The sequence below is a fragment of the Mytilus trossulus genome, chromosome 6 (assembly GCF_036588685.1).
Source record: "Mytilus trossulus isolate FHL-02 chromosome 6, PNRI_Mtr1.1.1.hap1, whole genome shotgun sequence".
Classification (NCBI taxonomy): Eukaryota; Metazoa; Mollusca; class Bivalvia; order Mytilida; family Mytilidae; genus Mytilus; species Mytilus trossulus.
Genome location: NC_086378.1, coordinates 29,862,369 through 29,888,870, shown reverse-complemented (window position 1 = coordinate 29,888,870; position 26,502 = coordinate 29,862,369). Strand labels below are relative to the sequence as shown.

General features: G+C 31.8%; 2 protein-coding genes across 2 annotated transcripts; both read left to right on the top strand.

Moving 5' to 3' along the window:
- Positions 1–11,523, top strand: LOC134721079 (partitioning defective 6 homolog beta-like). Its single transcript, XM_063583798.1, has 3 exons — positions 1–186; positions 3,681–3,903; positions 5,494–11,523. Exons 1-3 carry the CDS (start codon positions 124–126, stop codon positions 6,165–6,167), a joined length of 960 nt encoding a protein of 319 aa, XP_063439868.1. The 5' UTR covers positions 1–123; the 3' UTR covers positions 6,168–11,523.
- Positions 11,524–13,920: 2,397 nt separating this feature from the next.
- Positions 13,921–26,006, top strand: LOC134721078 (uncharacterized). Its single transcript, XM_063583797.1, has 12 exons — positions 13,921–14,438; positions 15,663–15,874; positions 16,264–16,393; positions 17,199–17,341; positions 17,739–17,843; positions 20,168–20,294; positions 20,774–21,318; positions 22,204–22,359; positions 23,007–23,178; positions 23,708–23,810; positions 24,306–24,451; positions 25,796–26,006. Exons 1-12 carry the CDS (start codon positions 14,183–14,185, stop codon positions 25,918–25,920), a joined length of 2,220 nt encoding a protein of 739 aa, XP_063439867.1. The 5' UTR covers positions 13,921–14,182; the 3' UTR covers positions 25,921–26,006.
- The last annotated feature ends 496 nt before the right edge of the window (positions 26,007–26,502 follow it).

The window sequence follows — 26,502 nt, the reverse complement described above, 5'->3', positions numbered from 1 at the left end:
TGAGATTATACTACACAATGTGTGACGTCAGAGGTTGATGTTCATTCATAAACAACATAACACCAACGGTGTGGAAATAGAAAATAAAAAGTATTAAAAAGCCCTTTGGGCTGTATTTTCATCATGTCACGTTCATCGAAGACTTCTTTGCATCACGGATACAGTTTGTTAGAAGTCAAATCTAAGGTAACTTTTTGTTTTGGGTATTTCGTTATGACCCGGGTCACACCTGTTCAACAGCTTCATCCAGGTAACAATTTTATTACTTTGACCAAAAAAGCGTTATGACGATCACAGGTAATTTCTAGCCAAAAATTTGCAGTTCTATTTTACATTAGAGGATGGAGAATAGGGAATTGTTGTCCCTAATTTCTTTTCTAAAAATACACCCTTTTATGACAGGTCATTTGGGAAATTTGCATGCTTGAATACACATGTCACACAATGAGTCATTATTTACATATTTTCTTATCCTGACAAATTTTATGTATTAACAACTATTTCATCAAAATAAAATATAATGGTAAGGGTTGGGGGATTGTGCATAGAAAAAATGGGACGGTGCTGAAATATCTCATTTAATAGCATAAATAGTAAAGAAGTAATTATGTTTTCAGTATCTAAAGCAAATTTAAAAAAAAAATAAAAAAATATTAGTTTTGCATTTTTTTGTTGACTATTTCTGACAGCAAGTCGCAGAGCATGGCACAATTTTCTGTATAGTATTTTTCTAGATTAATAATAGTCCTGAAATTTTTACTAGTCTTAAGACATTAATGCCCCTTTCAAAATCTTGTTTGATATTACTATGAGGGGTGTTGGGAGGATTCCTATTCCCGAAATTCTAAAAAAGAATTCCCAGATCCTGAAAGGATGAATCCAGAAATCCCGAGCTTAATAACACCTGATCCCAACGTCCCAAAAAAGGTCCTGTCCTCTCTATTATCCTCTAAAAGAAGGATATAATATTGGGGGTATAGTCAAGACGAATAATTGTTGAAATTCTTGCAAAATGATGTTTAGGGTAAATTTTGGTGCATGACTTTAAAATATACAATTAGTGGTGGATCTTTTTTTTTAAAGTGATCAATGCATTTGAATGGGGACATTTAGTTGGAACCCCCCTTTACCCTTGGTTGGGACACCCACCTTTAAAAATTACTGGATCTTCACACTGACACTTGACTAGGAGTTATGGGCTAAAGTGAATTTCTGTGTCATTTGGTCTCAGGTGAAGAGTTGTCTCATTGGCAATCATACATTGTACCACATCTTCTTTTATTATACATTCTTAAAAAATATAGAAATTGATCAATTTTGACAAATCACTTTTGATTTTTTTTCTGCAAAGAAAAGACGGTCAAGAAAATTACTTGAGACCTCTGTCAAATCACAATGAGGATATTTTGACGAGACATGGTAGAATTTAAACAATTTGACGCTAACAGTAGTCGATATGACATTTTGAAGCCTGACAATAACGGGTATTCCTACTCTCTTTCAACTTGTTTTTATTTGAGTGTCAGTGATAATTCTTCTTTAAAATTAATTTGATGTTGCACTGTTTACCTATCTAACCTTTGCAGACTTTTGGGTTTCTCTGTGTATATTATGTGCATGTATATTCTTTGTTGGGATAAATATATGCAAACAAAAACATTACATGTATATATATATATATATGACCTTCTGCTGTTGTTTTTTCTAGGTCGGGTTGTTGTCTCTTTGACACATTCCCCATTTCCATTCTCAATTTTTATCATGTATATATTGTAAACAAATTTTTTATGACATATTACACATACCAAAAGTCCATATTTCATACTAGTGTTTAATTGTGACCTTCAGCGGCTTTCTGCTCTTTGGTCCGGCTGTTGTCTCTTTGACATATTCCCAATTTCCATTCTCAATTTCAATGTTCACAAGTTTTAAAGGTGACAATGTCACACAACTTTGTATACCTGACCAATCTGTTCTGACTATGAGCCATTCTTTGCTCTAATTCATATAACTAAATGCTTGGTCTTTAGACGAGAACAAGCAAATACCAGGTTGCAAGTCTTTTCTTTTACCCAGCCAGGAATCAAATCTGATACCTTCCACACTCTAAGCCAAAACTAATACCATGGGAAAAGGAGTCTTCTTCTTAACACAATTTTACCTTTGATTAAAGGAATTAAAAGAATTGTGAGGTACATGTACACAACAAAGCAACACTAATTACCTAAAGACTAATAAATAGCACATGTTTGGTAGACTTTGCTTAGATTTTGTTTTTCATAAATCAAAATCTTCATTGTGAAATTTTCCAAATTTTTAGATACATGTACATGTTATTGTGAATTTATATATGCTTTGTGGATACTAATTTACATGGATTGAGGAAATATTGCAGTTTACAATTATTGAATATTAGATTTTGAGGTTTTGTTAAAATCTGCATAGAAACCTACAAATGTATAATTGATTTGAATTTGTGGTTAACCTATATATACACAAGTAATCCCTGAAATAATGTTATCCCGATAAAAGAATCCATGTTGTATTACAAAGTTGCAGCTGCTTGCTAACATACTATTAATAATGTCCAATCTTACATTTTTGTAATAGAAATGTAAATGTGATAATAGCTTGTTGGACTGATGAGTTGTCTTTGAAGTTAGCCAGAAACATGTACGTGGCCTAACTTATAAGCTGCATGTCAGTTTTTAAAATGGGATACATATAAAAAAGAAGATGTGGTACGATTGCCAATGAGACAACTGTCCACAAGAGACCAAAATGACACAGACATTACCAACTATAGGTCACTGCACGGCCTTCAACAATGAGCAAAGCCCATACCGCATAATCAGCTATAAAAGGCTCCGTCCAACATGTATGTTTATGAAAATATCTGCTGATGCCTGATAAACATGTTTTCACATTTTGTACATGATGTTTTAATATTTTTGTTGGTTAAAAGCTTATAATTTATTCTAAAGCCATACTATTTTATGTATTAAAGATTCTACTAAAGGAATATGTGGCATTTATCAATGAGACGGCAACTAAATTACACAGAACAAAAATTACATCTAAAGGTTAACATGTGGTTTAGTGTCTATAGAATACAATGTATATGATAACCTCTATATTGACATGCTTAAGTTCAGAAATTTGTGGAGAAACTTAACAGAGACTTTAATACACTTGCATATTTGAAGAACAAGTCACAAGAGGGTTTCATAAGAAATAAAAATTAAAAAATTAAATCCTCCCACCCGCCCCATTTTTTTCAAAAAATTGGATGAAAATCTACTAATTAATTTTAGTTTGCCTTATAAAGATTGCCAATAAAAAAATCTCAATTTAATGACACAAAGAATGACAGGAAAGTGAAAACAATAACTGTTCCTGTAGTACTTCTGTGTCCTGAGAGACACATATGTTAAACATGTTTAGTGACAAAAGTTCAAATTTAAATAATATGATCATGAATTGGCTTCAATTTTATGTACACCTTTTATTATGAAGTCTAACAAAACATTACCAGATGCAGATCAAGGGTTCCATAAGAGGGAGAGAGGGGGTACCCTGACCCCCTTAATCCACCTTTGATCACCATTGCTGTTTGAACCTTTTTCTGTCAGACTGAACTTTAATGCTGAAATGTATACTTAAGATATTTTTATTTTCAGCTTGATGCAGAATTCAGAAGATTTTCAGTGGACAAGTCAAAACAACGCAAATTTGAAGATTTATATACAAAAGTTGAAAAGCTGCACCGCTTGAAGAATGACCCCTTTGTAATTACATATTCGGACAAAGATGGTGATCTGCTTCCTATTAATAATGATGACAATTATAACCTTGCACTTCAAACAGCCAAACACCTTCTACGTATTATGGTGCAACGTAAAGGTTCGTATACCACAAGTAAATAGTTATCAAAGGTATCAGAATTATAATTTAGTACGCCAGAGGCGCGTTTAGTCTACATAAGACGCATCAGTGGTGCTCATATCAAAATATTTATAAAGCCAAACAAGTTCAAAGTTGAAGAATTTCCAAAAAGTTGTGCCAAATACGGCTAAGGTAATCTATACTTAGGATAAGAAAATCCTTAGTGTTTCGAAAAAATTCAAAGTTTTGTAAACAGGAAATTTGTAAAATGACCACATTATTCATATTCATGTCAACACAGAAATGTTGACTACTGGGCTGGTGATACCCTTGGGGACGAAACGTTCACCAGCAGTGGCATCAACCCAGTGGTGTAAATAGTTATCAAAGGTAGTAAATCTCAAAGATTAACCTTAAACTACTTTTCTGAAGTTAAGTATATAGGGTAAATATTTTGATAAGAGATCAATTGATTTTAGTCAGTGTGAAGGATGTGTTTTTAAGGCATCAGTACTTTATTCAAGAAAATTAGCATGTTTTGAGAGATAAAAACTACACATGGATTTAACAAGTTAATCATCGCTCAGACTAATATAGATATCACACATGTACATGTACAAACCTAACTAACATAGATTTAAATAGGTATTTTCTCTCCCATGTGATACATGTATAATTATATATGCATGATGTACAGCATAAACTTCCTCAGGGTGTTTTTAATGATTTTTTTTCTATTTTCTTAAATTTACATTTGTAGTGGATGATTTAGCAATGATTTAAGAAAGTGACATTTGGGACCTTTGTCTAGTATTATCCAGGAAGTACAGAATTCCTTGTTACTGATAAAATATTTGCCTTAATTTGTTTTATAACTTATTTTCAGCTAGATTTGTTAATACAACTTTTTTTCTATTATTGTTTTATCATTGGAGTGGATTTAAAAATATATATCTTCCTGTACATTGTTTATAATAATGTGTTATCAGTAAGATAGTCAAGATATCAAGGTTAAACAAAATTATTTACCAAAAAAAAAAAAAAAAAAAAAATTAAAAAAAAATTATAATAAAGACTTCATGGCTGCCATTTTCCAGTCAATGCTAGTCTCTTTTGTTGATTCACTCTGAATCAGTCATCAGGGTTCTAAAGATGCAGATGACTTCAGTGGCTGAGTGGTCAAATTAGTTACTATTGTAATCAGTAGCCAGTCAACCCTGCTCTTTCAGGTACACTTGACTCCAATGTTAACTACAATTGTCAGTTTTTCTATAATAATCGAAGGTCAGCGGTTTTCTCTGTACACCAATAAAATCTGGACTCCACGAAACACTCCAAAAGGGCGTAAAAGTGGCATAAAACACTAACACTTTAAAAAATTAATATCAAGATGCATAATCATGGTAATGTGAAATATTGTATCGGCATAACATGAGCATTTGTGATTTTTATTTTCGCATGATTAATGAGCATTCAAGATTTTTATTTTTTTAAAAGAACATTTGAGAATTTTGCTTATCAGTCTGTGTGTACCCATTTATAATAGTACAATGTACATGTATTACCATAATCCCATTTTTCACACAAATTTTACTTATATATTTGCAGAAGAATGTGCATTTGAAGTAAATGGATATGGCACGTTACAAAAGAAGAAAAGTGCAATAAGCAAAATGCTGAGTAGTGAAACACCGCCAAAGCCTCGTATCAAAATAAGTATGCCAGAAGATTTTAGACGTGTATCAGCCATAATAGATGTGGACATTGTACCGGAAACACATCGTCGTGTCAAACTGATGAAAAATGGTTCTGATAAACCATTAGGATTTTATATTCGTGATGGAACAAGTGTTCGAGTAACTCCACAAGGTTTAGAGAAAGTGCCAGCTATTTTTATTTCACGTTTAGTCCCAGGAGGTTTAGCTGAGAGCACTGGACTGTTAGCAGTTAATGATGAAGTCTTAGAAGTAAACGGCATAGATGTAGCCGGAAAAACTTTGGACCAAGTTACGGACATGATGGTTGCAAATAGTTCTAACCTAATAATAACTGTGAAACCGGTCAATCAGAGACTGACTCTTGCCCCAAATCAACGTGGTGGTGTTGGGCGACATTCCCAAATGTCCAACATATCCCAGAGTTCCGCACATTCTTCCCAGAAATCTTATGATAGTGACATTATTAATGAACATGAAGAAGATGATGATGAGGTTCAAGATCTGTTGCCAAAGAGTGACGATAAGTCAGAGAAGGATAAGGATAGTGCTGTAGTAACGTTATAGTGTTGTTGTTGCATCCATTTTGATGCTTTGTCATGAAAAAAGTGCATTTACTGTATATTTGTTATTCTAATATTTCACTTTGAATGTTTTCTCTAACAATTTGTTTATGTAGACTTTTATGAATGTACAAATTGTACTTGTACATCATTGTACACTAATTACACCTATATGCTATCACTTGATTAATTTTGTTCAGTCATTTCATATGCTGTAAAAAGAAGATAGTAATTTAATAAAAAACTTAATATTTATTTTAATAACTTAGGTGAAAATAAACTGCTTGTGGTATCAATCTCATGTAATTGTATCACCTCGGTTTCCTCCGAAAAAAGATTCAATAGTAAATTTTTTGTCCATTTACATTTGTAATAAACATGATAAAATGAAAACAGGCAAATGATTTAATTTATAATATTTTAATTACTATTACAGTGGATTCATTATTCTTCGCTGGATACCAATTTTCATGGGTTTTATGGGTACTGGCCTGGTTAACCACAAATTCAAATGTTCAACCAATAACATATTTTTGATAGGCATATTGATTGTATACAGAGATTGGAAAAACCATGAGTTTAAATATCAATGAATATGCAAGTTTTCTGCAATCTACGAAAAAGATACACACAAAAATTAATTAATCCACTGTAAAAATGACACTCAGCTTGATGCTTCCATAGTTTTTTTTTAATTACCTCCCTTTACAGAATTATCTGCAATTTGTGATAATTTTCATCTGCTAATTATCATGTGTGCAACAAACATTATAAATTCTGAAACTCTTTTACTGAAATGATTGGTTTGAGAAAGAATAATGTTTGTTAGTAGAATTTTTAAATTACAAAAACTGTAAGAGTGTCTGTGTTAATGTGTAAACCTTATTAAATTTGTGTTTCAAAATTTATAGAGGTCTTTTAGAAATCAAGTGTGACTGCATTTCATAAAGTGAACTTTTTATGTAAGATTTTAATTGCCCAATGAGTAAGGCCGGATATGATAGTTTTAGATTGAATATGTATTCACATCTGCTGTTGAAAATGAATGTTTATGTCATGTATGTGTTACCAATGAAAGTGCAATGATTATTACTGATTGGATCATGTACAAGTACATTGAGATTGATGTGTATGCAATAAAAGGGACTTCCAGAGTTATAGACTCTTATAGTTGAATAAAATTTTGTGACAATTCGTAAGTTGTAATAATAACATTGTAGAATGTTTAGGTTCATTTTTTTGTAATCCTTTATTCATGATTACAGTGTATACATGCAGGGCTGTTTATTCTCACTTCCACATTGAAGTGATAGTAAATTTCTTTAAAAATAAGATCGCATCAACTTTGACTCCCCTGGTAAGGTTTAAAGATTTTTTGGCGCTTAAAACATGATAGTAAGGACAGTATTTTTAGGTGTGAGAAAACCTATTTGCAAGAATATTTTCATGGGATGTATTTTGAAGAAAAACAATATGAAGCCCTGTGCAAGATATACTTAAAGGTTCATTCTGCTGTGTACAAGATGTATTTGAATGTGTATGTCGTCATGTTCATATTTGTCAAGTAATATTTGAATGGACCTTTTTCAACCTGTACAATGTATACTTTAAATTGTTTAAATATAATTATAGAATTAGAACTATAGCTCAGACAACTTTATCACAGAATGTACATTTTAAACAATAAAACAGGTGAACAGTGTGTGAAGATTTATATATTTTTTTATATTTCTTGTATTCCATAGTTTTCAAGAGGTTGGATAAGTATTTTAACTGCTGAAAGGTTGTGAATTTTTACTATACAATGTATATGGACCATTTTGTTATTATTATTTTTTTTAAGAAAAGCACTTGCCTTAATGGTTGATTTTTAATGAAAAAAACAATGAGTTGTGAATATTTTATATATTTTTTTTGTCATTTTTGCTTTTTCTCATCTTTGTGGTGATTTTTCTTCAAGATGAACATGTTTATTTATATACACAAAGTTACAATTCTTGTTTAAATTTTTGTTTGTTGTGTTGTGCCATGCAATGTCCGTTTCACTTCAACAATTTATGCAAATAGCCATGCACTTAAATTAACTTTTGAAATTTGACGGTAAGATGATAGCGAACTCTCTGAATTATGAACTGGACAAATAAACATGTATACATGTACATGGCCACATTTTTTGAATCAAAAAGATATGTTACAGAAGGATATAATTTGAAGTAGGGGTTATTTCCCTTATTTGTCATTTTGGTGGGGTGGGTGGGTGGTTTCCTTATTTAACTGACCACATTAAAACATGGTACAAAAAAGTCTGATGAAAGATCCCAACAATAGGGAAGTTATGAAATTACAATTATACAAAAACCACTTTTGCTCAAGTCCAGAGATTAGAATAGCTATTTAAATTTGGCTGATTTATGAAGGAATATGTGTATGTAGTCCTCCAACATGGCAACAAAGGTGAATTAACTCTAGCTTAAATTGTGTCAAATGAAACCTATTAATTGATACATTGCTCTGTTTGTATCAGAAACTTTTGTGTTTCTTTTTTTTTCTACATTAATACGGATTTTGGTGCATGAAAAGAAAAATATGTTTGGGCTTGGAATGATTTACTGTAAAAGTTGCCATAATTCAGTTTAGCTTGAGATTTTGTGTGTGTGTTTTTCTATTACTCCTATTTACCTCTTCACATAAATCCATGAATAAAATTTTTCTCAGAGTAGTCTACCTTAATTTATGTTGCATATACATGTAACTAGGGCAGAAAAGATGAACTCCTCTGAAATTTTAAGGACCAATTGAAACAACTAACGTACTCCAAGGAAGAGCGTCAATACAATATAAAGGATATTAAACAAATATTTTAAATCACCTTGTGTTTACAATTTGAATTTCATTCATGTTTAGCCCTTTAGTGAACCCTATCATTAAAGTTGTATTTGAAATTTATTCCAGGTTTAACTGATTTTGTTTTTTATTTTGTGTACAATACATTGTTTATGCGTGGAAACAAATGTAATTTATATATTCAACATATTCTTATGCATGCATGTTTTACCATTTTAAGTCTTTTTATACATGTACTTGTATTTAAATCATTTTATATGAACAACTAGCCATATATGTTATTATTTATTGTCTAAAATTAATCTGCTCTAAAAAGTGTCCCTATTTTAAGTGGACAGCTAACGATATTCTAATCAACAGCATTCTTTTGTATCACTTTGTCATTTTAAGATATTTGTACACAAATCTAAAACCTTGTGAATTCATAATTTGTTATTTGTGAAAATGAAAATATCCTCAATTTCTCTAAAATTGATTTATCAATTCATTTGATATAAAAAAAAACTAAAGCCTTCAGTAAAGATCAAAATTCTTTACATTATACAAATTGCATACATTATTCTCACATTTAATTTAATACATTTTATATTGATTTTCTTTCAATGTTTTACACTAGGGTTTTTTTCTTGAATAAGTTTATGAATAAATATAGGCATGTATATGGTTTATTATACTGTGTTATTGGAAAAGTAAGAAAACCTAAAGGAAAAAAATAGTTAATGGTCCAAATAGAAGGAAATTTCTTATGCTAAAAAAATGTACGCTCAAATTACCTCATTTAAATCTGGCATTTGTTTGATAAATATCCTTAATGACTTTAACGCCTTCTGTGAGGTCCAAACTGTATATATAGATCAACTTATTCTACATCACTGATTTCATTTATTTTGATCTTTTTGGAAAGTCATAATGTTTATTGAAAAAACAGCAATACAAAAAGAAGTTTTTCTAGTCATTGTAAAATTTAGTTTAGTTTTTTTTCTCCTTTAAGCCAGTAGACAGCTAGATTTAGAAAAGCTTTGTTAGAAAATATTTCTTTTCGTTTGAATAAACTTGCATACAATATTATTGATGCTTTTTAGGTGCTGTATATTCTTTAAAATTTATCGGTAAGTTTTTATCATAATTTCTTACATTCCATAATATTTTGCAAAATCTTCCAGTTAAAACATTCTTTCTCCCTGAAAACAAGTGATATCTTATCGACTTATACATGTTGTACTCTTTGAGCATGTTGTACTCTTTGAGCATGTTGAGGTTATTGAAAAAAAAAATTATCAGTTAAAATACATGAAGAGTAAGAGAAAAAAATAAATGTTTTGCTTTTTTCTCTGTATCAATATATTGTGGTTTCCTGAAGCAGGTTTAAACACAAGTTTCAATATTTACTTATGTTTCTATTTTCTCTGCAATATCTGTTGTATATTTTCAACAACAGAAAAATGTCTGATAACTTTTTTTTAACAAAATGAAACATAAAATCTCTATTACCTAGTTGAAATAAACAATATTTTGTGTAAGGTAATATATATATATATTTTAAAAGCACAAATCTACAGCAATAGATGTTATAATATTACCATATGAATTTTATAAATACAAAAGTATAATATATATATATATATGAAAAAAATTATAAATGTAGAATTGTTGTCTGTTGATAAGCCTAAAAGTACCTTTTTCCATAAAAAAAGGTATTTTTTTTATTATGCTATTTTTTCTTCCCCTTGAATTTAGGGGGGACTGCAATTTTGTCATGATACTTGTAGAAAAGTGAAAGTACAACTATATGGTAAACATTTGAGACAAAAAAGGGTAATAGGCCTAGGAAACCCTTGGCCTTATAAACAAGAATATATTTAACATAATCTGATCATATTTCTTTACCACAAGTGTTTAGAATATAATAAGAAATACAACAATAAATTATGATCTTCTAATATGATTCGACTGTTACATAAAAGTATTTCATTTAAGAGTCCCAGGAGTTTTCACTTATAACCATCCACCAAAACTAATGACAATTGCTCAACAGAGAGTAATTTTACAATTGTAAAATGTATGAATGTATCTAAAATTGTAATTGTTTTCTTGGTAGACCCAGTTAAAAATATCAAACATATCAAAACAATAAAGTAAAAAAAGGTTTGATAATATGCTATTCGACATAATAAGTTTCTGCATGAATTTAATAACTTTTCATTCAAATGCTCTAAACATTAATAATTGACAGAGAAACAATTCATACAAAATGCAATTATAGTTAGAATTGTAAATCAATATTGTTTAACTTTTTATTCATTCCTGCCAATTTATAAAGTTCTGTTAACTAATGTTTCACTGATTCACTGTATTAAGCATTTTAATGTATTTGACTGAATTTGTTTTACATGTAAGCAGCCAGCCTGTTGGTTTTAATCCATTGTTTTACTATATACTGTTGTTACTTGGATCAGAATTTGTAAAGTATATTTTAATAATAATATTCTTGTAATATTAAACCATAAATCATGAAATTCTGTGTATTTCTTTTAGCTAAACATCATCAATGAATATTTCAATAAGAGAATCATTTTATAGGACTTATAGAATTGGAGTAGTTTCAGTATCCAGATATAAGTTTTGTTGTTCCAATATAAAACTTTTTACCTCCTTATCTTTTATGATACCCCAGATTTTGAAGGCAATATGCGGTGATGGACAAATCTATTAATTTTTGTCCTTTCTCACTTTTGTACCTGCAACTGCTCCTTAATTACTTGACAGAATTTTTATGAAACTTTTGCAGAATCCTTTTCATACGTTGTTCTTTTGTATGGTTGTACCTTTTATTTCATTTCTTGATACTAATCATAACTTCGGTTACTTTAATAAAAATTAACGGTACCAATTTGCTTGCACCAGATGCGCATTTCGACAATACATGTCTCTTCAGTGATGTTCGTGGCCAAAATATTTGAAATCCAAAGCTTATATAAAAGACGAAGAGCTAGAATACTTTACTTTAAGTATCACTTGCACTTAGCCATTTCAACACAGTAAAGCACATGTCCACTTTTCTTCCCAACTCCTGATAATAACCTAATGAAACTTTCTCATAATATACAAATTATAATGCTTTTGGCCTTACATCTATATTTAAGCCTCATCATCTATCTTACCCATATAGTGCAGTGGGATGAACATTGTTCAGAACTTTCCATACCCATGTCAAGTAAATGTTTATTCATTCAAGCTACATAACGATGTAGGCATTAATTGATCCATACTTGACTAAAACAAACTATTGTTATGCCCCCATCGTAGTGGAGAGTTCATTAAGTTTGCCCTTGTCTGTCATTAAGTATGTCTGTACGTCTGTACTTGCAAAAGTTGATTCCATTCTCTATGTTTATTTGCGTAAACCAAATGTTATGAAACTTATAAACTGCTTATTACACTACACAGATCTAGTTGTAACTTTTCATTTTCTGTCTCTTACCATAGTTTGCCTCAATCAAATGTTATGAAACTTATAAACAAAACTTATTACCACATAATTCAGATCAATTTGAAAGTTTGTGGTGTCCTGGTACCATTGATAACTATTCACCATTGAACTTTTGGTAACTTTTCTCAAACATTAGTTTAGTACAACCAAATTGTCATGAAACTTATACATAATGCTTTATATTACCACAAATTACAGATCAAGTTTCAATTTTGGAGGTGTCACTTTTACCATCCTAGAGTTATACCTGTTTAAAAACGAAAAATTGCTAAATTTTGAGCTTCTGTTCTCAAACTTGAGTTACACATGTAGCCTCAACCAAATGTTATGAGACTTACACACGATACCTATTACTACAAAACTCAGATCAAGTACAAATTTGAGTAGCATCACTTTTACAGTTCTTCAGTTATTTTCCTTTATAACTTTATATGATATGCAAGTTGGGGCATTTTCTGTGTCCCATGGACACACTCCCTATTTATCTTGAGTTACAGAAATAGTAGCTAGACTGTGTATAAATATATCTGTTCTTCTTAAAATATTAGCATAGAAAGATATCTCTTATTCAATATGTTGCCTTAAACTTGTTCCATTTCTTAATACAATATAATTTGGTCTTTTTCCTGTCATTTTCTTTTGTTGATATTATTATTAATAATCTAATGACACCACTTATATAATAAGTTTGAATCTTGGAGGTTGATTGCTATGATTCCTGTATACATGTAATCAGTAAAAAAACAAATACTAGTATCCAACTCTTTAGAAATTCAACAAAATGGAAAGTCCCTTACTAAATTGTAAGACTAAAAGCTCAAACACATCAATGGCAAACAACTGTCATATTCCTCACCTTGTGTAGAAAATGGTGCATTCAAACTGGTTTTATAGCTAACTAAACATCATTATACATCGATATGACTATAGTCAAGGCAATAAATTAAATAAAGTCTTCTTTGACGAGTTCAAATTGCCAGTATCTGTATCTTTGTCTTGCGTAGTATGTCATGAACCTACTGATTACTATAATCAAGTGAGTAGTCGATATGTGTAAGAGGATACGCATCTTTTAAAGTGATGCCGTTAGGCCTCCCAAAGTCTATACACAAAAGTTGACTAAAACACAACTACACTCAAACAATACTAAACAAGCTAAACCGTAAACAAGTGACACCCAATGAATTTGGAACAGCACACCGGGCTATCACAAACGAATGATAAGCTGAGCTTCACATGAACGGATCAACTTCACTGAAAGAGTATTCTGTGATGACAAATCGTATTGGTTTATTTGTTCTCACGAACTCACAACTTTATTTCTTTAGTATACTTTTACATAAAACTTAAAGGGTATCTGGCACGGAATATGACATGACAAAGGAAACCATGTCTTATGATTCTGAAATAATGCATTAACTATTGCTATAACATACACTCGTATTTCAAAATGCAGCAAACTTATTTGAACGTGTCAACAAGGTGATAACTCGGTAAACAATGATAAATCTAATCTTCATATTACTAAGTTGTTAACCCGACATGAAATCGAATATAGTGACACACATACTTCACAATATCACATGACAAAATTTCTTAATTAATAATACAATCACATGCATTATTAGCGGAAATCATTTATATAAAAGTGAACAAAAAGTTAGGAGAAAATAAACTTTTCTACGATGCCTGAGAAAATTAAGTCAGTATCTGTGTGTCTGGAGGGACAAAAGCAGGTCTACCACCCCGGTGATGAGGTAAGAGGGTATTGGACATTGACATCAGAAAAAGAGTTCACTACCAAAGGAATACTTTCAACGTTCCAAGGAGTAGCTTTTGTTAAATGGACGGAGTATAACTGGAATAAAAGATTTGAAGACGACGAATATATTTCCTACGAGGTGTATTGTAAAAATACCGTTCAATTACATGGAAGAGGTGGTGAGTTGTCTTACATATAAGGTTGTAATATTATCTTAAATTGACAAAATTTACCTGGCTTTAGATATGTTTACATCATTGATATACTATAAATAACTCTATTTTAAAATATTTTCAGGAAATATAGTAAAATGCTACGATATACTGGTTGTAACTAGAAGCTAGACTTCAGTAACAGTATACATTGTATCTATAAGAGTATTATATTTAATAGATTATAAAGATAGTCTTTTTATAGTATGTATAAGAAAGATAGTATCATTGTATATGATTGAGTTATTATAGAGTATATTTTATAAAAAATAAATTCTATACGGATAGTGATTGTATAATAAGAGTTAAGGTAGATGGGGTGTCTAAATTATAATTCATAGAATTTTTTTTATAATTTGCCAAAATGTTGTTTAAATCATGCTTTTATAAAAATAATACGAAAAAGAATGGGTCACGGGGCTTATTTTCATGCTGCATGTTGTGCAAAATTGACAGAGTTTGTATAGATTATGCATGAAAAACCAATTTTTCTGCCTTAAAACGACAACTGCATCATAGAATTTTGTGATAAAATATGAAAAGATAGCTTTAATAGTATGCTTTCAGATAAGAAAAAAAAAAAAAATGAGGTCACCGGGTCCGTTTTCTTGCTACATAATAAAATTGTGAAATTCCTATCACATTCTAATGTAAAAGTACCTTAATCTGAATTATCTGCCCTTACATTTGAGTTACCTCCCCTTATGTGTCAAAGTTTGGGAAAAAAATGAATCAAACAATAGTTTCTGTTTTTTGGTAAAATACAACCAAATAATATGATAATACATCTCATTTTCTATTTAAGAATTGAATGCTTCTTTTTGTAAATTTATTGGGGTGTAAAAGCGTTGACCGAAGTACATTTTGTATGAAGCGCGGAAGCAAGAAAACAAGTTCGGTGACACCATGTTTTTTTTTTTATTTTCTTAAAACATATTATGAAACCTTTCTTCTCACAATTTATTTCAAAATTCTATTTCATAGAAATTTTTATATGTGTTTTTTCATGAACAAACTAACCAAATTTTGGCAATTTTCAAAAAACTCATAGCTTGAAAAATAGCACAGTGATCCATACTTTTTATTAAATTTTTGAAAAGAGCATAGTAAAATCTTCATTTTGGCAAATTTAAAAAAATTGTGTCTAAAAAAATATATACTTGTGCTCTACCTTAATTATATTTTATGCAGATACGAGCGAAAACATACAACCAGGAGTCTACAAGTACCCTTTTAAATATAGAATTCCGTTAAGACTACCATCATCATTTGAGGGATCCAAGGGAGCCATTCGATACATGATACAAGTCCGTATTCGAAGACCGATACCATTTCCAGATGTAACTCGATATAAATGCATCACTGTATTGGAAGAGATTGATGTCAACGAAGCTTGCTATAAGGTACTATCACTCACTCACTCACTCTGTTTTGCTATACGAGTCGACAGACTGACTTGCGTACAAACCAACTACATCCGCAGTCTTAAGTCTCGTTGGATATATGTCTATTAGACAATCTTACCACATCTTGATTTTCTGCATAACCTAGCTTAATCATAGAAAAGCAGTAGCTATAAAATTATTTAAACTCAAGTTTAAGAATGTAGTTTTCCAAGACAACTTTTACAAAATTAACAAATTGAAAACCTTACAAATATCTGAATGAACATAGATACAAATCTAGATATAAAGATAAACTATTGTGTATGATTATGGTAAATGATGATCACACTGAAATACATACATTTTAAACTTTTAGTTGTTCGTTCACAGTATTCTCTCAATTTCAGAATCCACGATGTTATAAAAAAGAATGTCAGGTACCAAAAGCTTTAGGTTTTGGAAATGCTGGAAAAGTAGAATTGTGGGGAAAGATAGATCGCTCAGCATACTGTCCAGGAGAACAAATTGCACTATCTAGTAAGTCTTAAAGTAGTCATATTGTACTATATACCTTTCTGTTCCATGTCATTTTTAACGAATGCAATTTGTTGATGAGTGTCGAAGAATACATAATAAAGCCGTCTTCATGTTTTGTTCTCTTTCTTTGATTTATCTTTTTAAGACTGTTAGCACTACATGTATATGTATATAATTTATTTATATAAGAAGATGTGGTATGAGTGCCAATGAGAAAACTCTCCATCCAAGTCACAATTTTATAAAAAGTAAAATAACAAAAATACTAAACTGAGAGGAAAATCAATTCAGAAAGTCCATAATCACATTAGGCAAAATCTAATAACAAAACGCATCAAAAACGAATGGACAAGAACTGTCATATTCCTACCTTGGTACAGTCATTTTCAAATGTAGAAAATGGTGGATTAAACCTGGTTTTATAGCGCTAACCCTCTCACTTTGATGACAGTCTCATCAAATTCCGTTATATTTACAATGATGCGTTAAAAGTAAAAGATTAAAGGCCAATGTACGACCTTTGACAAGGAGCACTAGCTCAAAACGAACAGCAAGCTATAAAGGGCCCACAAAATCACTAGTGTAAAACCATCTAAACAGGAAAACCAACGGTATAAACTATAAAAAAAAACCCGAGAAGCGAGATGATCCACATCAACAAACGACAACCACTGAACATCCGAACTCTCCTGGAATACATTATAAAAGGATATGTATTAGCAGTTTATAAATAGTATGATCAGTCAACGAAGCATTATGATTTGTCGTTATTTTTAATTTCATGAAATTTTGTTCTAATTTGCAGTTGTTGTAAAGAATGATTCTACACAGAATCTTGGAAAGATTAAAGCACAGTTAATGCAGTATGTCACATTCATTGGGAACGCCAAAGAGGAGTATGCAAACACTATTATTAAAGTCGTAACCTCAAGCTCAGAACTAGTAGCGGTACGGCTTATCCACTTTTAATGTTTAGCTATCATTTCATGTTGATATTACCCACTTGTTCGCACGCATGATTAGTACAAGTTTCAGAAGCACAAATCTCGAAAAGTGAAAAACGATCAAATACTATACCAAGTAAAGTAAAGTAAAGTATATATATGACTAAAAGATGTGATTTGAAAAGACAAAGCATTTAAAATAATGATTATATGAATTATGCAGATGCAGTACGATTGCTAATGATATAACTCTCAATTAGTGTTGAAATGTTGAAGAAAAAAATATCGGTAACCGGTAGTTGATCACGAAATTTTCCTTAATAAGTTCGTTTAAATTTTTAGTCTCGATTTACAAGCGAAGCACACTATATCAATTTCTAAATTTTTCTAAATTTTTTCAGAGTAAAGTCATAAAATGGGACAACCAATTGATGCTTATAGATGGAATACCAGCTACTATTGAAAGACCAACATGTCAATGCATCAGTGTAAGATATATACTCGAGGTATGTACGTTTTATATCAGGAAAATAGATTGTGACGTCAGGTGTATTACTGTGGTAAGTACTTTTTTTTTATAGAATAATTTCACAATAAAACTGTTAGAAAACGATTGGGTTGACTGTAAAGGTTTATACTCAAACAGTATGGATTCAGATGATATTTGACACAACAGTAGACTGCACTAATTAAATTATTTTAAACTGCACCAGAGTTTTGCTGTGCGTATTGTAGTGTGTGTGTGTTTTTTTATTATTCTACATTGGATAGAGGTGTAGGGAAGCAGGAGCGTAGCTAGAACGAAACGATGTGGAAGCAACTACCGCCGAGCGGAGCGAGGCGAAAAAATTTTGGGACCCTATTATGCAGAATTTTTTTTTTTTCGGTTTTCGGTCATAGAACGGTTAAAAGAGGAGCTATATGTAGATAAAAATTTATGAATGTAAAACTTGTATTAATAAATCTTCTGAATATATTAATACATAAACAACACATATTTGTGATACAGAATTTACTCAAAATTGTCCAAAATCTGCTCTTCGGGTCTGGGCAGAAACAAACTTCTCTATTACTTTGTCAACATTCACACTGGAATCCCGATGAATATGCAGTAATGCTATGTAACTTTCGTTGTTCATTGTTGATCGTACATCTGTTTTCAATTACATACGTAGTACCGTGACTGATAGATCCCAGGGCCATCATGGCATGGTAGCACTCGCGAGATGAAACCAGCGTACGTGTTCGGCATCGAGCGACCTCCCAATTGAATTCTTCAAAATTACATGCTAGGTCAGTTTCGTATGTTTCAATATTGAGATTTGTTCGTTTGTGATATTTCCTACAACACGATGAAGCAGATACAGCACAAAGAAGCGATTTTCTGATAACTTGACGCGACTCCACTCTCCAGTTGCCTTATCATATGGTCTATGAACGCAAAAAATAATGAGACTTTCCAATACTGTTTTGGCGTGGTTGCAGGGTGATTGGCTCCGGTAGTCTGTCAACCACATCGCCTCGGCATATTTTCAACGATATCGAAGGGATCTGATAATTCTAATGCCGATTGGTACATCTCATTCCAAACTGATGAACAGCTGTACACTGTAAAATGTGCTCAAAAACTACATATCTTAGACTGAGTATTACAAATTGATAAGTAAAAGTCTTGTTAAAGATACAAGTAACCTTCCGATTTTGTCATAATCTCCAAAAAAAAATTATTTTGAAACCAAATGTCGTTATTTAATGATATTTCATCAATTAAAAAAAGTGACAACATAGGTGTTTCAATACTTTAACATTCAAATTGACAATCTATACATTTTTATTTTGCCATCTTTTTTTGCATGCCGAATCAATGTGCACGCAACTTCGGAGCTACGATCTTTTTTCTGAATATACAGCTTCATCAACACTTGTAACTAGGTTGTCAAACTAATATCCGGGATAGACGGAAAAGACACCAACAGTCTCCGATCCGATTGACCAAATCATCTCTCTCTCTCTTCTGATTTTTTATTTTTTTGTGAAAACGACGTGGATGCACGTGCTGTCGTGCCTCCGGGTAGCTACGCCCCTGGGAAGGGTTGAGATCTCACAAAACATTATTAACCCTGTCGCATATCCCAAGTCAGGAGCCTTTGGCCTTTGTTAGTTAATTACGGTTTTTTTATCATTAGTTTAGATCATTCATATGTTAGTGAGTTAAGTATGACGTCCATTTTCAAATTTTTGTTTGGGGGTCAGCAGAAGCCAGACTATTGGTGCAGGAATTTCTCACTGTGTTGAAGACCAATTCGTGACCCTCTGCTGTTTTCTGCTCTTTGGTCGGCTTGTTTTTCTCTTTGACACATTCCCCATTTCCATTCTCAATTTTACAATCCAACTACAAAAATATCTAGAGGTCAATATACAGTCTACGGAAACAGGCAAAAGGCAATTGTTGAAATTTCATCTTAAGTTTAGATTAGCAAAGGCTCTGGAAGAGTTTCAATTGGAATTGAACATGTCATTAGCCGTCAACACCAAATTCATTTAAAAAGATAACCAAACACACTTTATGATATAACAGAAGAAGGGAAGTTTCTGCTTTTGCTATCTGGACCTGGTGATGTTAGTTGTTGTTTCGGGTTTTATCTTACAGAAGGAGTCTGGCGTTGATATTTGATGTGTTCTTTTGTATTATCCAGTTTGTTGTTGTGTTTTGTACTAGTAAAGTATCTTTTTTTTATGTATTCATATTTTGAACAGTATTATGACCGTATCGTCAGGATAAAACTTTTGGTTAGGATGTTTTGATTACATTTTGCATTAACTATTTTAGGTTATTGTACCCGTGCCCCTTTTCACTGGAAGTGATATGAAGTTAATCTTCCCAGTTACCATAGGAACGGTTCCATTCGGAAAGTCTCTTAAGACAACTAGTCAAAGCCAAGCTGCTGGCATTCAAGGTATTTTATTCGAAAAATATATAAGCTATAGTAAACACTGTGTATTTGCATTAAAACACGAAGGAAACCTTAAAATTACTGGACAATTAGTAGCAAATATTTGTCATTATATTGTTAAGTGCTGAACAATTTACTGCTCCTCCTGTTAAATCTGTTAAAAGTTTCTGCAAAATACGCAAATATGGATGGGAACACACCATCTTTCAAGTGAAAACAAAATCTAAAGGGATAATTAATTATTTCAAACAGGTTGACTTATTCGATGTTGATGACAATTTTTGCTATAATGTTGCTCTCTATCTGTAATAGCTTGGAACTGACCAATCAATAAAAAAAGACAGTGTAGAAAATCATTAAATCGCCGCTTTACTTCAGTCAATATTTTCTGTATAAAACTATAATAAAAGTAATGTTTGAAATAGAATTTTTATTTTAAAATTTGACCATTGTTTATTTATGCATAATTATTTTTGTTAAAGTTACTGATGTATCAAAAGCCATTACATACACTAGCTGTAACAAAGGATGGAGGCCATTCAACCAGTCCTCGACATCTAGGAATTTTCCAAATATAACCTACACTCCAATGTGTGCTTATGCAGTAAATTACAAATATAAAAATATAACTACTGCACCAAAACCGAAGCAGAATGTAACAGCTTCGGCAAAGTCTAATGCAGCGACAAATACACCATCAAATGTTGCTTCTGCAACTCGTCCATCTACTAACCCCTCTACACAAGCTACAAAAACTTCAACTTCGTCCCAGACTCAAACTGCATTGACACCAAATACAATTGTACGAGGAACTAACTCTTCAACTCCAACGCCATTACAACCTTCAGCTCCACCGCTAGGAGCACTCCCTATACAAACTGGTGCACCCGGAACAGGACAACAACAACCATCAACGAACAATAGAGCAAATGGTGGCACTGTCAGTGCAGCTGCCAACAACCAGGTAGAGGGCAGTATATCACCACCGTCGTATGAGGAGGCTATGGGCTTACCAGATTCAAGTGTAGTATGTATATATTGTAATTAGTACTAACTTCGCTATTCTGAACACTAATGCTTGTAACGACGATAGTCCGTCGGAAGGGGGCGATAAATGGCTCACCCATGTTAAGAGAGAGCCATATCTCTTGCACGTAAAAGAAATCATTGTAGATTTCGAAAAAGAGAAGGATATGCCGCTACAAGTCAGCACTCGCACCCGCAAAGTTGCAAAACGTGTTTCCCAATCCACTATTAATAAATATGTTTAAACTAATGCTCGTGTGCTCGCGCAAACAAATTGTATTGTCCAAGCTGTTATGGAATTGATTCTATGTGTTTTTAAATTGTTAAATTGTATTGTATTGTTGAGTTGATGCTTTGTTAATATGTACAACACATCTTTTCCAAATTTTTTTTTTATATATTATATTACAAAATGACAAGATATTGAACATATATGCAAATCAATTATAATCAAAAGTGTTAGAAATCAATTACTTGCAAGTTAAAAGTATAAAAATTAAAAAGCAATACCCCTTACCGCACACAGGACGCCAAAACCAGAATAAAATAACTACAATAAAAAAAAACCACATTTAGTCTTCTATTTTTTTGCAAATGTGTTGTTAAAAGAACTTTTAAAAAACCTGATAAGTGAAATAAAAATTGCGTAGGTGAAACACATGTAAAATTAAGGAAAAATGTCCGATTCATGTTCGACGAGACCAATTAATTAGTGAGTTTCTTTATTCTAAAAACCTCGCAAGACGTTAGAGATACATTCGACCATTTAAATGTATGTTACAAATTTAGATTAATGATATGCAAGGCGGAGAATATTTTCTCTTTGAAACAAGTTGACAACTTTTGATTGAATTTGAGATTTATACTATTTTACCTCTGATTTCAGAATAATAATTCAGATGATGAAGAAGAAGATACCGGAGTCTGGTATATGATAATAAGGTTTTCAAAAGAAATAATGGAAGATTTTCTAACATTTTTGACAAATAACAAGAAACTTCTGGAAATTCAAAATGGTCGCCCTATTTTTAAAAGTATAAAAGTGAGTTAATATTTAACATTTTTGTTTATGAGTAATACATATAAATCAATAGTAAACTACAGTTGTATATATAAGCAGTTACGTCAGCGGTAAGACAATGTTCTCGACTAGCAACTGCTGACTTTTAATAGATTTGAATAAGCGATAAACAAATATGTGATTGAAAAAAAAAAAATCATTCATAAATTTACTTGTGCAAACCTATTATTTCGGACATTTTGAAGACCGATTTTGTTCAAACTTTTAAACTATTTAAATGCATCCAAGTTTTATATATTTTGCTAAAATTTCCACTATGGGCGAAAGTTGTTTCTTTAAGAAATCATAAATAACTCAGAACTCAAAACTGGTTCTTGTACAATTAAAAGTACTACAAAATCTTGACTTAGACCCGATTAATGCTTTGGTTTTTTAAGTCGTTTATGAACCCTTAGACGCAATACGTGTACAAGAGGGCAATGAACTAACATTATATACTTGAACAATGACAGGCAAACTGATATATAACACACACCAACAATCAAGAAAACCGACCCGAATGCTCGTATAACATCAGTAAATAAATCTTGAAATAAAACCTGCATTGGTTCCAATTTTATGTTGACATGTAAAACAATGCAAATATGTATTTTGTTTTCTTCATTTAGCCATATAAATCTATTGGTAATTGGCCGAAAGGAAAACACGTTGTGCTTATAAGTTTCCCGTCTAAAAAGGAAGCATCTGATTGGTTAACGACTTCTCCTGGTATCCAAGAAACAAAATGGTTGAAAAATTCCGATATAACTGTAACTGGTGTCAAAGAACAATTCCAGTCAGGTAAGATGATCACGGGAAAATATAGGCCTTCTGCTGTGATGATATATAAACAATTTCAAAGAATAAAACTACACTGTTTACATTGATGTCAGCTGTACAACTGTTTAAGACATTAACCATAAGTAGATCGGGCCATTGCGGGAGGAGAGAATCGTTTGATTCTAAACTTCTTGCCTGATGCGTAGTGAAAAAATATATAAACAAAACAAATATCATATTTTGGAGAAAAAAATGTTTGTACCGAGAAAAAAAACAACTTTGCCTATCCTATTCCACAAAAGATGAATGGTCAGTGTTTATAGTGAAGACTCAATAGTAAACCGTAAAGGGACTCTTAATAGTAGATAAGAAGAAAAAAACCCAAGCATACTAAAATTCAGATTTATTCCAAATAAAATGTTCATATAGCCCGACTACTTACTATGAGGAAAACTAGAGAAGAGGACAATATTTTCAGACGATCTTCATAGTGATAAATGTTCATGTGTAAAGAAAGTTCATTTTTGAGAAATATCAATTGTATTTGTAGGAAAGACAATGGTTACTATATCCGAGATTTCAATGATTGAAGAGAATGTAGAGGCTGTCACTCGATATAGAAACTTAATCGAAAATATACTCAGACCTTTAAGGTAAGCTTGGTCATGTCAATCATTCGATATAGAAGGAGGACAGTATCATTCACTGTTTGAAGAATCTTCCAAAGGCTCAAGCACCATAGATGTAAAAAAAAAAAAGAAGATGTGGTATAATTGCCAATGAGGCAACTCCCCACAAGAGACTAAATGACACAAAAATTAACAATTTTAGGTCACCGTACGGCCTTCAACAATGAGCAAAGCCCATACCGCATAGTCGGCTACAAAAGACCCCGAAATGAAAATGTAAAACAATTTAAACGAGAAAAAATCGACACTATTGTAAGTTTCAACCAAGCCGAAAGATAATGAAGAAACCACAGGACAAATCATCTGTATTTATAATTCCCCTTGAAAATAAAATCATGATTCAATAAAATATAAAAGAGCAAATACTTACTTGGCAATAATCATAAAAACCTTTTCATTCTTAACTGTAGAAGAGAAAATGTTTATTTGTGGTTACACGTATATCAAATTGTTTTTTAGAATTGCTCATGGCGGAATTCTAAGTGTTAATACACCAAACTATGAGGTACTTCAGGGAACATGGAGGACAGGAGCAAAGTCCAAACTTAGTATCATGGCTTGGCCTGGTTTAACAGCAGTGAAAAATTACAAATCAAGTATTGCAGGTATGAAATAATTTGAAATCAGAGCATGCATGTTATCAGTTGCTTCAAGGCACTTTGCTATTGTTTTCTGAAGTCATTGCTTAATCAATCTTGTCTACTTAGCCGGGTTGTTATTTTTTTCCAAAACACTCACGAACCATCTCGTTGGCCAAGTAGTATCGCGCTTGTTTTGAGTATAGAGTGTCATGGGTGCGATTTCCGAAACAAATACTAAAAAACTAGCATGTGCTGCTTCGTTACCAAACACCCGTTATTTTTTACTAAGAGTAAACACCGATTGGCATGGAATTGAATAATATGTTTGAGAACGGTTGCATGTTTTCGTGGACTAAATCAAACGTCAATCTCAGCAAGCGCTCTAGTATAGCAAAAGTATCACATTAAAACATGTTGTAGTCCTGATCATACATGTGATATTTGCTTCGGGGCAATACAAATTCGGGTAACAACAATTTACCAGGGCCGCGTTCAATATCGTAGCTGTTACGTAGTGCTACGTAGATTGTGACTATTGAACGAGTAGCTATAGATTAGCTGCTACATAGGTATTGATAGCAGCTATGTAGCCGCTACGTAGCTGCTACGATATTGAACAATACCCAGAATTGAAATTAAAGATCGTTCGTTCACCTAGTTATATGAAATGCGCGTCCGTTTGGTGGGCTTTGTTTAGCAGCTAAAGCAATGTTAGAGATAGTCATAAAACTTAAACTTGTGTATGAAACCCATCAGCTATGTCGCACTGCTTATACATTTATACTCAACTTTTTCACCGGTAGAATAAACTCTTAATATAATAACTAAATTTAATAAAATCCAAAGATTTTCGGAACTACTTTCTGGTCACTACAACAGTGTTTTGTTTACAGCTTGGTATTATCTTTAGCTGTTGGATAAGAAATAATTAAAACAATAGTAAAAATGTCAGTTTATGGCTTATCATCTTCGTTCAGAGGCAAAATAAAGTATGAATTTATTATTTTATTTTAGAAAAGGCAAATTTTATTTGTCAAGACATTATTATTAAAGCTGGTGATAACTACAAGGTGTAGATTAAGATTAGAAATATAAGCAATGAAAGGAATTTTCGCTATAGGCAGGCACAAAATTTGTTAATTAACACATTTTGTCTTTTGTCCCTTTAGCACCTCGTTTTGAGATGCTTTTCAATCCAAATCTTATATATTGGGACATGGGAATCATTTATAATAGAACACTATATTATATTATATTATTAAGCACACAGTGTAGAGTTTAAGCAACCATTAGAAATTTTAAGCTACATTTTTTTTCAAATGAGTATTTCGATGCCATTGTAAATTCTTTTTTTCTCTCTCAATATAGAACTTCAAGCAGTTATAGATGAACTTAAACCAAAGTGTATGGTCATTCACAATTCAGCCACATTTGATATTGCCGATATATCTACGGAGGACTCACAGGGAGAAGATACAACGTCCACTTCATAGTCATTTATATTTACACAGTGTCCACTTCATAATTATTATTTACACATTGTATGCTTTACGTTAATTAAAAACTATGTTATTTTATATATTAGACTTTTATAATTTTGTGGCTTGTGTGTGCTGAACAGTCGTTAGACTGTCTGATAGGTATTACATTTGCTGGTTTATTGTTTTCTATTGTTAAAAGCTCAATGTTATTTAATAGATGCTTTTGCTTTCACTTATCACTTAGTATGTTTATCTTTAATGATACGAAATATTTCCTTGTCTGACACTTACCAAACCCCATCTCCTCAAATATGACAGTCAATAGATGTAGAATGTAAAGTTTTACAGGGAACCCGGATTGTTGTTCTTCGTCTTGAAAGTCGCTGGCAATATAAGTAGTCTTTGATCCTGGTCCAGACTCAGCTTTCCGTTGGCAACGCGGCACAATTTGTCCTAGGCTTTAATTTTGTCTCTGCGCCTTTGGCTCTTTTTTTTTAATACCATTATAAGGTAGCACTCCACAGTTAGAAAATAAAAGCAAAAATGAGCCACAAAATGTTTTATCATCTCCTATTCCTGGATTTCTAATACATT